At 39.3% G+C, this 14,521-nt stretch overlaps 1 protein-coding gene across 1 annotated transcript; it reads left to right on the top strand.

Annotated features, from left to right (window-relative positions):
- Positions 1 to 507: 507 nt before the first annotated feature.
- LOC306873737 (ly6/PLAUR domain-containing protein 1) lies at positions 508 to 9,537 on the top strand (the record flags this gene model as incomplete). The annotated part of the gene is made up of 3 exons (XM_079423222.1): positions 508 to 550; positions 2,178 to 2,318; positions 9,299 to 9,537. The coding sequence occupies 3 exons, from the start codon at positions 508 to 510 to the stop codon at positions 9,535 to 9,537; spliced, it is 423 nt and encodes a 140-aa protein (XP_079279348.1).
- Positions 9,538 to 14,521: the final 4,984 nt, after the last annotated feature.

Raw genomic sequence — 14,521 nt, 5'->3', positions numbered from 1 at the left:
ATCCAGAGACTCTGTGTGAAGAGTTGAGAAATGTGTCCATAACTGCATCATGTTGAATATCAAAGTGACGCGTGTCTGTTTGTGGACATATTCATGTTTTAGATTTGTGGAGTAAAAGTTGTAGTTTTTATGAGTTTGATGGGACATGTTGACAATTGTGTTATTATTTACAATCAATACGAATTTTGTCATTCTTGTTTATTATTCAGTAAAACGAATATTAAGTGAAATCGTTTAATTTGCATTCACAGTGTTGCTCTTATGATTTATCTTCAATTAAAATACGGGCAATCAAAGGTGTGCGTGTCTCGCGCCTCTCTGACGTCACTGTCAGCCAGGCAGAGTTTGGTCTGGTGAGGCTGAAGAGCTGTTGTTATATCTGTGTGTGTGATGAAGGTGTGTGTGTGTGTGTGTGGAGTGAGTCTCTCTCTCTGTGCAATCAGACGCGTGCGGCGGAGCTCCGTCTGGCGGGATGGACGCGTCGGTGCGGCGCTGAGCGGCTCCGGGATGCGGCGGTGTGCGACTCTACTGATGATCGCGCTGACGGCGGGTGAGAGCATGCAATCAAACACACATTAACACCGATGACTACAGAAATGACTGGATCGTGATTCTAATGAGCTTTGATCTTATGCTGATTTACTCGATCAATCAATCAACAGTTAAAGCCTCGCTTGAAGAACAGTTAAATGAGTTAATCATGAAAATACTGACACTGTAATGCTTATTAACGATGCTTAATTGTGCCTTCATTTCGCAAAAGAACGACTTGTTTTTGTTTCAGTTTTAATATTTTAAATTAGCACGACATATGGATATGAATAGATTTATCGATGATGACTGATAGTTATTAATTTTCCAGTTTTTTAAACTCTTCTTCACTGCTATTATCCTGTGTTCTGCTTGTCAGATAATGCCTGATTCACTTGTAAATTAGAAACATGTTAATGATTTTTATTTTTCTATTTAAACAACTATATTAATGTGAAGTGTTCAGTATTTGAAACAAATTCAAAAGAGATAATAAAACACTGGCCAGTCTGGCTCATATTATAAATATATTAACATAGCCTAATACAAAAAAAATTAATAAATGTCTCATTTTCTATACAACTAAACACATTTTTCGTTCTTTCTTATTTTCTCATTTATTTTGGAGTTTGTTAGATTAGATTCAAACTACTGTTCTGCTTTAAAGATAATCCTGTCTGAACAAAAACAAACAAACAAAATAAATACATGAATAAATACTACTACTACTAATAATAATACATTTTAAAATATATATGATTAAAATCAGCATAAATTAAGGCAGTAAAAGAATGTACTACTACGATGGATAAATGCTTAATTTCAATGATGTAATTTTTCCTGTGAAAGTAATCAGAATGAGATATTTGTTTTTATTCTTTTCATCATGCAGAATTGTGGGAAATTATTTTAATTTGTGCTCATTGAGTGTAGAAATCCAAAATCATGGTTTCAGAACATATTTTATTTAAGCCGCACCTCTGGGAGCATTGCATTCAATTTCAGAGGAACTCCAGGGAGAGTTATTCAGTTTGAAGAAATGCAATGAATTCTAGTGATTACAAATTACAAACTTACCCTAATGTAAGAAAATACGAATGAAGTCTATTTGTCATTTCTATTCATTATTTAACCAACAAATGAATAGAGTTGCCCTTCACTGTCTGCCGCGTCATTGAACAGAATTCACTGGATAAATACAAAATAAAAATCACTGTATGAAAGTTAAAGGAGACACAAACCTGTGTGCAGAAATCACAGATGATGATGATGAAGATGAATGTCTGTGTGTTTGAATTTCTGGTGATGATGATGAATTTGGTGTGCGTGCAGAAATCACAGACGACAATGATGATGATGATGTGTGTGTGTGTGTGTGTGTGTGCGTGTGTGTGTGTGCGTGTGTGTGTGTGCGTGTGTGTGTGTGCGTGCAGAAATCACAGGCAATGATGATGATGATGTGTGTGTGTGTGTGTGTGTGTGTGTGTGTGCGTGTGTGTGTGTGCGTGTGTGTGTGTGTGCGTGTGTGTGTGTGCGTGCAGAAATCACAGGCAATGATGATAATGATATGTGCGTGTGTGTGTGCGTGCAGAAATCACAGGCAATGATGATAATAATGAATTGTGTGTGTGTGTGTGTGTGTGCAGGCGTAAGCGCGGCGCTGCAGATCCAGTGCTATCAGTGTGAAGATGTTCATCAGGACGACTGCTCCTCGCCAGAGTTCATCGTTAACTGCACCGTCAATGTGCAGGACATGTGTCAGAAGGAAGTGCTGGTCATGGAGGATGGTAAGGACGCCACATCACTTCCTGTGCTGCCTGTTGCTATGGTGAAGCGCTAGTCTCGTTAGCTGACCGATGGTGATGGGGATTGTATGGGCAGTGAACGCTGCTGTGCTCGTAGAAAATCACTCAGTTATATTTCATTTCATTTATTTAATCAGGGACAATGCACATTAATAACACCAACAATATGTAAAATGCACCAGATTTAGCCAACACTGGCTAATTTTCATCCGTAGTCCCTTTTGTCAGTGAAATAAGGAAAGACTGATATAAGAGAGATAAACGAGAGGCTGACGAGGGTTTCGTCACAGCAACAGAAGAGACAGACTGTTCTTCAGCTGAGCTCATGATTGGAGACGCTGTCGTCTGCTGTGTCTCTCCATACACCGTCAGCTGATCCAGACTTTACTGTAGTGTGCATATGTCACGCAGTACTTTAGCACTGTCTGCCTGAGGTTCAGAAGAAAGAGCAGAACGGACAGAAGTCATAGCATTCGATTCACTGCTTGCTCAGTTAAGGACACTTCATTTCTAGAGATTATCATCAATTTGATTTCGCAGATACTATTTAAACTAAACTGAGCTAGACAATAACATCTCTGAACTCAATAATGAAATGCCTTTAACTGTAAATTGAGTGTTTAATCTTATTATTATACATTACTGACACTCTATCCTCTAATCTGATACTGTTAAGTGCTTTGACACAACCTGTATTGTTAAAAACGCTATATAAATAAAGCTGACCTGACTTGACAAATTAAGCTTTATTAACTTAATTAAGTTTGAGAGGAGCAATATTTATGAAGGAAATTAGCTGATTTCAGACACACAGGAGAGTGTCTGTAGGTCAGGGGTCAGCAAGTAAGTTTGGCATCGGGCCAAAAAAGAATTTTACCACTAGATGGCGGGCCAGAAGATAGTCAAAGGATAATTTAAGATATTAATTGATGAAAAATGCAACCAGGATTGCCTGTGACTGACTGTTCCAGTGTAGTGAGCTGTTACTCTGTGTAAAATCCTGCGACAGTCATTAACAAAAAGCCACATTTGTGTGGCGGTGTCCGATCAGAGAATGTGAGCGGAGTGGAGAGTCAACAATTTCCCCTCCGAGCATTTAATAATCACTCCGCGCTCACTGATTTCAGAAACACCGCTCCGCGGCTAAAGTATTTCAGTATGTTTGAAATATCACAGTTCTATGGAAGCCCGTTTCCGGCACTGAATCAAAAATAAAAAAGGTTATTGCGACTTTTTATCTCACAATTCAGATTTTTTTTTTTACACAAAATTGTGAGATAGAAACTCGCAATTGCGAGTTAAAGTCCAGTTTTGAGGGAGGAAAAAGACTGATATGTTCTCAGAATTGCTAGTTTATATCTCAGAATTATGACTTTTTAACTGGCAATTGCGAGTTTATATCACGCAATTCTGAGAGAAAAAAAACGCTTCCTGGAAACTACTTCAGTGCAGTATATAATGGGCAGGAGAACAAACTGGCGCTAAAATCACAAGAAAGATGCAGACAGACAAGACAAGTTATGGTGCAGACCCAGCTGAAAACCAAACCCTGTCGTATTCTGCAGAAGGTGAGCTCGAAGGAAATGAAGTGGACCCCTGGCCATGTTTCTGCTCTATTATGCAATGTAAGCTGTGTTTGCCTAGGGAGACCAAACTAGCAGCTTATAAAATCTCGACATAACCCTTCGCAAGCATTTAGAGCTAAGGTAAATACTTACATCGTTGCATTGGTGGTTAAAATGAAGCTTTGGCAGTTTAGCAAAAGGTTTTGCATAAATGATCCAAAAAGACAGTGTTGCAGGGTGTGCGACAATATCGTAATTGTTGTTTTAACAATGTGCGAATTGACATTATCAGTATTTAGCCAAAAACCAAACAAAACACTCCTACCGTGTGAGAAGTCTAGTAGATTAGACTAGTATGCAGGCGTATTTAGAGCATGTTCTTTCACTGCGTGATTCAGTCTGTTAAAATGCATTTAAAATTATCACAAAATTGAAGATATAGGTGCAGAAAATGTATATTTATATAATTTCATATAGTAAATCAATATCACATGAAGAGTTTTTCTCCGATGATTCAGCATGATTACAAATAGAATTTTTTTTTTTTTTTTACAACAGTTCAATAAACAAGAAATTAAGAGATTTGCGTTTTAGACACCATATTGCCTGTTTTTGCTCTATTTCAACAACAAAAATAATCCCAAACAGCCACAGCACTGTTTTGCGTCTCTGAGCAACATGACGGTGTTTTGTTCCTGAATGGATCAACTGTTTAAATGAATCAACTGTTTAAATGAATCAACTGTTTAAATGATTCGGTTCAGTCAATGACTCACTTATTAACAGTGACTTGGTGACACCTACTGGCGGTTTTAATTTCGCATTTAAAGTATCTTTTGATTTTTAAAAAAAAAATATAATTTCAAATGACTATTCAACATTTTATGCCTTATATATCAAAACATTATTTCTGCATTTGTTAAATGCATTCATGTCCTGCATTAAACAGTGTGTAAATACGTGTAAATGACACTTCAGATGAAGCTTCTGTGTTTCCTCTGCATTACAAAGATGAAGTTTGTTGATACTGATTTAATTTGCCTTGTAATAGCCCAGATGTCTTATTATTCTAAATAACTGATCCCTTTAATTAAAAACAACTACATTTGAGATTTATAGGCCTATCCCAGTGATGTTAACTCAGTTCCTGGAGAGCTGCAGACCTGCAGAGTTTAGTTCCAACCCTGCTCCAACACACATACCATGTAGTTTTCAAATAAGCCTAAATGATTATATTAGTATAGATATAACCCTAATTAAACATATCTGATCCTTAATTAGGGTTATATCTATACTGTTGTAGGGCTGTGGCCCTCCAGGACACCCTTGGCCTATCTAATTTTTGTGTCCCTGCCACTGTTAATAGGTTAAAAGTAATTTTTACTCTTAGTAAATTTTAAATTAACTACTTTTTACTTTTACTTGAGTAGATTTTTAGACTGGTACTTTTACTTGTACTTAATTTCATTAAGGTAATGGTACTTTTACTTGAGTAAAATATTTTCGTACTCTTTGCACCTCTGGTTGTTGGCATGAATTGTACTCGTGATGAAGCGGTGATGGAGTGCTCTTGGAGCGAGTGAAAACCACAACGCTCCGACTTTTAAAAAAATCTGCTCCTCGCTCCATTCAAAATCACACCGCTCCACTCTGCTCACATACTCTGATTGTGATTAACTGTTGCTGTCATGACAGATCTATTTCAGAACCATCCACTATCAAAATAATCTGGCTACGGGCACGGGCCAGATATTATTGCTGGCGGGCTGCCTGTTGCCCAACAGTTTGTACAAAACCAACACTATTTGCTTGTCTAAACCTATTTTTATTTTTCAAAGCAGGACATACCGCAAACAAATGACCAGTCTCGTGGCAATAAAAACATTCACGAACGTCAGATGATCCTGACAATTTCGTTAACTTAGATGCTTTAGGTTTATCTGAATTCGCAGAAAACAGCAATTCTCGTCGGGCAGGGGCTACAAACAAGTTTTTGTGCGTTAATACAAATTCATCAGCGCTCACGGCGGCCACGGCGAGAGTGGAAACTTTTTTCTCATTTAAGTACACCACTATTCTTAAAATCCACAATTAAAACGAGTTCACAAAGCTGCTCAACATTAATCGTTTTGCTGGACTGGCACCACTTATCAAAGAGAACACACTTTTCACGAGCATACTCAACGAATGTTTGATTGGAAGCTTTCTCATGCGAGCGAAACTTCTGGCGATAAGCTTTGGGGACAAGCTCATACGCTCTCAACACTGCAGACTTCATAATCTAAACAATCATTAATAGGCAAGGCAGAACAGACTTCCTGAGCCTTACCAATCAAACGACATTGCAACAAAAGAGGCCACACTTCTTTTGGCCATCGCAAAGCCATGGCAATGTGCTCAAAAGCGCCGAAATACGAATCCACCTCGGCCTCGCGGAAAGGTGGCACTAGATTAATCTGCTTACATCAAAATCGGACGGATTGACACAAGGCATAGGCGGCAAAAAATGATCTGCCTGATGCAAATCCTGACTAGCTTGAACAAGAGCAGGTGCGGGTCTAGAATCACTAGGCGGCCGGTGACCAGCCTGCGTCTCCAGTTCATGTTGCCTAAAGCGTAGCACCTGTGTTGTATGCTCTTGACGCTTAATTTCCAAATCAAGTTGTTTTAGCTGGATAGCCAGTTTTAAATCTGCCGTACCCAACCCACTAAGTGAGCCGTGTTCTCCACCACTCACACCGTCACCTACGTTCACATCATCACTCTCAAGAGGTCGAACTGCTGGTAACACACCTTGCTGTACTAACGCCGCTTCTATCACCTCACGCACTTCTTTTTTACGAGCCGTTTTTGTTATAGGAACGTCATAAAAATCAGCAATCACATAAAGATCGTTTTTATGACATAAACCTAAAATTTCATTAGAAGGTTTCTGTCGAAATACCTCAATACTAAACTCCATTTTATATTCCTCTCCCCGACACACAAGAAAAAACTGCCAATCAAAACTATTAATTACAAGCCAAACGAGAAGGAATATACATACCATAGGACGAGCCCCCATTTGTTACGGCCCATATTAATAGGGTGAGACGCGAACAAGTGATGTCAACGGAATTCCGACCACGGCCAACAGATCACCAAAACAACACATACGTTTAAATGATTTATTAAAGAAGAATATAGGAAATATAAAGAGCATTAGCTTCGGAGAGGCCCAAGGCCAAAATAACAAACAAAAGAACTAAATAAAATAAAAATATAAATGACCCAATTACAGAGAAAAGAAAATACAGATGAACTTCCCTAACTCCCTAAACAAAAGCACATCGAATAAATCAGATCAAAATAAATAGCAGACCTCTCCTACGCTCTAATGAATTTTCGTAGGATAAACAGAATAAATCACGAATCGAAACAGCCACAATCAATAACCACGAAGCCGTTGGTGATCTGTTGACGGAGGCGGAATCCGGAGCTTTTCACGCCACGACAGCCAACGCCAAAGTGAGCTCCCCATGTGTTGGTAGCGCCGCCCTTTTATAGTCACCCGCTTCAGGATCCACCAGTCACGTTCCTTAATGAAGAGCCAATCCCTGCACACATACACATACTGGTGCTGGTGTGTCTGTCAACGACTCCAGGCCCCTGGTTTCATGGCAACCCATCTGATAACACTTGTTTTATTGCTCAATGGAATGCGAGTAGAGCAACACTTCCTCTTAGGAAAGACACATTACGTCATAAAATGGAATCTTCTCTAATTAATTAATAGAAAAACCTTTCGTTGAATGAACACACATATTTTCAGGTCATTGTGTATATTATTACTGTTCTTATATATGTTTTTGTGTATTGTACACCATTTTATGCATGTTTATGATAGATCACTAGTTAATATCACTCTAGTTGTATCATGTTTAGTCTCTATCAATTCGTCTTCGGATTATCTAATTGAGAGTGAATATTACATGTTGATACCTATGCAACATATTAGTGTCTTAAGAATCTTTAGAAGTTTGTGCATTAAACCAGCTGAATTACCTATGCAAATTACCATGTCCAGAGACAAAGGATCGTAAAACTTTTCCTCCAAAAATCCAGGACTCCATTTGGGTATTTGACACCCCAGAGGTGTGACCTCTATAGCAGATAAAGCTCCCACTTCAGAGACGCCCTGGCAGTCTCCGGTTTTGTTAGATCCTAAGAGGATGTGAGCTAGAACTTTTTCTGGACCCTCTTAAGTTTTTGTGCCGGGCCTTGCGGCCTTGTCTTTCCATTCAACCAAGCTCCTTGGACCTCAGCAGATCTCTTTGTTCGCTCTTTTCCACTTTCTATCTGGAAAGAACATTTCTACCTCAGAACATCTTTGGAATTCATCACTCTTCAACCCGGAAGAACGTGATCGGGAGTCCAAAACTTTGAAACCATTAAGACTTCCTGCATTCCGGACACTCGACCCGACCAAAGGCAGTGCAAGTATAACATTTAACTAAACGAAACAGAGGTTTAGTATAAGTTATAGACCCCATTATAAATGGTGCTGATGGTTTTACTCAGGTGGTTAAATGACTTTCTCCATAACTGCATTCTCTGGTTTTCCTGATGGTTTCATCCATCAACTGTCATTAGCCTTTCCCATGTTTGAGTGATTGTATGTTTGTTTGTTTGTTAGACTAGTTTGCGTTAGTGTTTAGTTAATAAAAGTTGTGTGCACATATTACATGAGTTTCTGGTTCTGCCTTGCATATTAATGTCCCTTTACGATTTTGACCCTTGCTACATGCTCTAATGCATTAATAGGAAAGCATTTTCTGTGGCCAAGGAAATATCCTGATGATATCTCCCAAGGGTAACATGTAAAGCGTGAAAAGTAAGGGGCCAAGTACTGAGCCTTGAGGTACTCCATACTGCACTTGTGATTGGTATGATGCCTCTTCATTTACTGCCACAAACTGATGGAGGTCAGATTAGTACGATTTGAACCATGCCAGTGCACTTCAAAGTAAGGGCAGTGCTGTGCGGTTTATGTTTGTGTTGTGCCCTTTAGTGGACTGCCGATGATAAAGCAGTAGTTAAACTCGATCGAATTGATGCTTAAACTGAAGGGAATGATTAATAAACAAGTCAGTTTTGACAATTAATGCATAAAGAAAACGAAGCCTACTTTTTACAGTAATGCATCTGGACATTTTACTTTGGAGTTTGTAAATACTGATTGTTTCCTTTCACTGTAAAAATACAACAATGCAACAACATTAAGATTTCAGACAACAAAGGCAGAACAACAAATATTATTGTATAATTCATAAGTTGAATGCAGAAAATCTTAATGATCTTAAAAATGTTCTTCATGCAAAGTTCTGTGTTGACTGTTGTGAATGCGTGTTTGTGCAGGGATTCATTACAGGAAGTCATGTGCGTCATCGGGGGCGTGTCTGATCGCGTCGTCGGGCTATCAGCAGTTCTGCACGGGAAAGCTGAACTCCGTCTGCATCACCTGCTGCAACACGCCACTCTGCAATGGCCCACGGCACAAGAGAAGAGCGGCATCCCCCGCCTGCAGACCCTCCTCCGTTAGCCGCTACGCCGGCCTGCTGCTCGGCCTCATGCAGCTCTACCTCTGCTCGCACTGACGTGTGTGTGTGAGTGAGAGAGAGAGACTCACGACGGAGCGCAGCATCAGAGAGCATCTGCTGGCAGGAGCAGCTCTCATACACTACAGCGTCTGTCTGTGTGCTTCCCTTCATTCTCATGTTAATTAACATGTGGACAGGGGTTACGCATTTACTACCACCAATCACAGTACACATGCAGAGATGCACACTTGCACTCCACTGATAGCAGGACAATCCTCTTCGTCAAACTTCGTCAACTAGAATTATCACTAGACATTACTCAACTAACTATAATTTATATTGTTAGTCCTTAATTACATGGTAAATGATACATCGAATACTTTAATATTGTAATAGAATCACGTATTGATTGTGTTTTTCATTGTAGCCATGTTTAGGCATAAACCATTAAACCGTGTTACTGAACATTTTCAACCATGGACAAAAGATGCAGTTCACCAAACACACACTGGCATTTAGGGGCATGTTGTCACACTGTATGGGGTAAATTGTCACAAGCTGTTGTTTTGGCTAATAGTAATGTATAAATGAGGAGATCTACTGATGTTGTTCATCAGGTCTGACGGACAGGTGTGGAACTCTGCAGTCCTGATCGAAACACCTGACAGAATTATAAAGACGTCTTGCTGCTCACGCTTTCAGTAAACTCTTCCTTCATACATTTATGACTGTAAACCCTATTGCTATGAAGCAGGCCTTGTCTCCCCTATATAATCACATATATGTCTACTCGCAGTCTTTATTCTGATTATTTTAGGAGTATGAGAGTGATGTGGTGCCTCAGCTCCGCTCAATCGAAACATTCATGAGCACACTTCACACACAAACCAGTCCTGTCCGTCCTATAATCCACAAGACGCTTCCTTCCTCTCGGTTCCTCGTCTCTGGTTCTCCAGCTTCTTCTGCTCTTCAGCAACTGTGATGCAGAGATCATCATGAGGATGGAAGCCGTTGCAGATCGGATCATTGGAGATTGTGTTTGTCTGATGGGAAGAACGCAATGCTCTCATGTAGCTTCTGAATTACAAAGACCTTTGATATCTTATGTTTGAATGAATGTAGAGGGTTTCTAAAGGTAAATGTATGCATATACATAAAGAACCAGTCAGCACTTTGGACACGTTTGATCGAACATATATTTAATCAAATGTGTTAAATTCCATGTGTTTGAGGGATAATATAGAGTCATTGTCTCAAAATAATGGCTACTCAAATAAAATCATAGACAACACATTGATTTGAGTTTAAATTATTATCTGACTTCACTGCTGTAAAGTGCTGCTCTTCCTCAGTAGTTTTCTCTGTTTTCCAGCAAAAATATCTTAAGACCGAGATGCATCTACTGGAGATCTGATCTCAAATGACTTGAGATATTAAGGCTTGTAAACTTTTTTTATTTTAAATTAATTTTATTTTTTCTGACCCCATTAGCAGACATTTTTCTCATTTAAGCTTAAACTTGATACATTTTCCACTATGAGTGAGAGTGTGTGTGAGAGTGTGTGTGTGTGTGTGTGTGTGTGCATGTTTATGTGGTTTATGAGGACACAAATGTGTATAATGACATGGGTATGACAGAGGTATTACAATATGAAGGTGGTTTATGAGGACACTGTCTATGTCCCCGTAATTCAAAAGGCTTAAAAAACATACTAAATGGTGTTTTTTTGAAAATCTAAAAATGCACAAAGTCTCCTGTGAGGGCTAAGTTTAGGTGTAGGGTTGGTGTAGGGCAATAGCACACACAGTTTGTTCAGTATAAAAACCATTACGCCTATGGAGAGTCCCCATAAACCACAAAAACCAACGTGTGTGTGTGTGTGTGTGAGTGTGTGTGTGTGTGTGTGAGTACACATGAGGGTAAATATAAGGAATTGTGAATGTATTTTAACCATGTGTACTTGTCATCTTGCAAGATGAATTCTGTTTTTGTTGCTTGTCTTGTGGGTCCAATAAAATAATAAAATGTGATGCCCATTGGGGACCCGTCATTAAAGCAGACTCTAATGTGAGAGGAACAGCCAAATGGTCTATATTTATCTGATGCTGGTTCTGAATGGAGCTGCAGCTGTAGGATCTAAAGCAGCGGTCTGATCTCTTGAGGAAGAGCACCAGTGCTCTCCTTTCCTCTCTGCGAGGCTTGTTTTCTCCAGAGACTTTGCTCTGGCCTGATCAGATATTTATCAGATGCTCATGAGGCATGATGGGATTGATCATGGTGATTGCTGAGGGGGTGATTTCACTCGTGACATCAGAGCTCCTGCACAGCTTCTCATAACTCAACACAGCTCTTCATCTTCATCTCACATGCTGTCAGTATTTATCAGAATAACAGAGGACAAACAGCGCAACTGTTCCCGTCTTGTGGTCCTCTTCCTTTCCCTTCCCCTCTCTCTGCCCAGTGCTTTCCTGTCAGCTCTCCATTGTCCTATCACACTAAAACTAAAGTATAGAAATAATGGAGGACTCCAGCTGGACGGCTCTGTTCTCATGAAACCCTGAGATGCTGAGATGAGCGCTGCTCATTGTGAGCTGGAGAACGTCTCAATGTAGTTGTAGCCAGTTTAAAGCCATAAAAAGTCTTAAATGTCTTAAATGCCTTAAATGGTAAAAGAAAAGTATTTGTTATAATTCCAAGAGGTCTTTCAGTTTCAAACTCAAAATGTAACGCAGGTGTTGTTTTTTGTATATATATATATATATATATATGAGTGTACCTCTGAAGGAAATGTTCATTTTATCTGGTAAAGTAGCGTTTATGACAGGGGTCGGCAGCCTACGGCACGACTGATATAGTCAACTGTTTTACGAAAGAAATGTATATCCAGCGATGCAAACTTGAATTCTTTTCTCAAATATGGCCATATTGAGAGTGTGTGTGTGTGTGTGTGTGAGAGAGAGATGTGAGAATTGTCTGCATCTGTGTCTCTTTCTACAAACAATGAAGCTGAGTTTAATAAAAAAAACTGCGATTTTACCCCCCTCATGGCTGAGAAATGTAGCGAAACATTCACATTAAAGGGACTGTTATTATATGCCCCACACTCTCCCCTCCAAAAATGTAATGTTGTCTCGACATCAATAGTTACCAGTAGCAATATTGTTAACATTAGAGCAAAATAGCACATAAGGGAGTCAGTCTCTATACTTGATGCCAATTTGTCTTGCAACTATCTTCGCGTGACATCTATCTCCCACTTAATGTCATCCGTTGGCGTAGACACCACTGGCCATATGATGTCTGGAGGATTGCCTCATCATCCGACGGGCCACACATCAAGTACTGAAAGGTTGTAATCTTAAACATGCTCCATGCTCTATGGACAGACCCACATATCAACTGTTTTGATTATATCATATTTTAGCAATCTATGTGTCTGTTTACTGGTACTTTATGTGTATTAAATAAAACATAATTTTAACTTATCCTCATGAATTGTTTCCTAATTATAAACAAAGAACTGTGTATTTTACTTCACAGAGCAACTATGCAATTAAATAAATCTCTGCGCAATAGAAGGTTTGCCTAATGTATCATATATAAGTATTGTTGGGTGGGAGTTTGTGTCTGAAAGGATACTTTCTCTGTGGCAGATGAGTCACTGCTGGGCTACCATCGTCTGCCTCATCTGATGGTGTCTCTTGTTCCCCTTCTGCCATCTTGTTTTCATCTGCAACCTTCTGTGAGTTTCCGTTCCCTTCATCATATGTCTCCACATTGTGCAGTGCCTGCTCATCATCTAGCTCTTGGTCCAGGTCTTCACCCATCCCTCTTAACTGGAGCTCTTCCCCTCCTGATCTCAGCTGGCTTTATTAAATCAATAGGCAGCCTTGGGTGTCTCCCATACAGGAGGTAGTATGGAGCATACCCGGTTACTTCACTTCGTGTGCAGTTATATGCATGGACTACCTGGTTTAAAGAGCTCTTCCAATCAGCCTTGGCTTGACTCGGCAGGGATCGGAGCATTGACAGCAGTGTTCTATTAAATCTTTCCACCTGTCCGTTTCCAGTGGGGTGATATGGGGTTTTGTGGGAGTGTTGGATATCGCAGAGTTCCTCCATCTGTGCAAACGGCTGGGTCTCTAATTCCTTTCCCTGATCATGGTGGAGTTTGGTAGGCAATGGACCTGATGGATTTATTTACAAAACAAATAAATGTTTTAAATAAACTATATTTTTCTTACAACTCAAGAGCAGCTGAAACTATATATATGTATATAAACAGGGCTCAAACTGAGGGGGATGTGGAACTTTTGAAGTTCTTTAAAAAGAAGACAACAGAAGGTAGGATTTTTCCTTGATTAGAATGTAAAGACCGCTGACATAAAGTCATTGTGCTGTATGTGTGACTGTGAGGGACTGAGAGCTGATAGGAGAGCTGATAGTATCGAAACAAACAAAAACACGTCTTGAGAGTCCAAAAGCATTCCCTGCGGAATAAAGCCCGTTAAATACAGTTAGAATGCCCTTATAATTCCAGCAATGAAACAAAAAACACCCATGTAAGTTTTTGTTTTTATATTCATTGCACAAGCAAAGTATGCGAGCATAAATATTGAATAATTTTATACAACAGGGTAGAAGAGCAACACGGTGTTTCGTTCCTTGAATAAATCTGTTTCTGAAGGAATCAAGTGAGCTTCAACGGTCCATGAACGATTCAATGAATCATGTATTAAACAGGGACCTACTGGCGTTTTATTATCATAGTTATTTATCCATGACAGACCTCAACCAGCCAAGGTGCCAGCACACAAACACATGCTGCTGCATTCATAAATATTGATAAATCAGCAGTTTTGACCAAAATTCCTCCATTTCTGACCCCAGAAGGACCTTATAAATAAAGAATAAATAAATATAAAAATTATAAAAACAAACGTCTAAATAATAGTTAGTTTAATAAAGCAATTTTTTCAGTAAATAAAAAACTTTTTAGACAAATTTAGTAATCATTGTGTAAAATTAGCTACAGTACAC

This window comes from Barbus barbus, assembly GCF_936440315.1.
Source record: "Barbus barbus genome assembly, chromosome: 8".
Classification (NCBI taxonomy): domain Eukaryota; kingdom Metazoa; phylum Chordata; class Actinopteri; order Cypriniformes; family Cyprinidae; genus Barbus; species Barbus barbus.
This window is presented reverse-complemented; position numbering and strand designations above follow the sequence as displayed.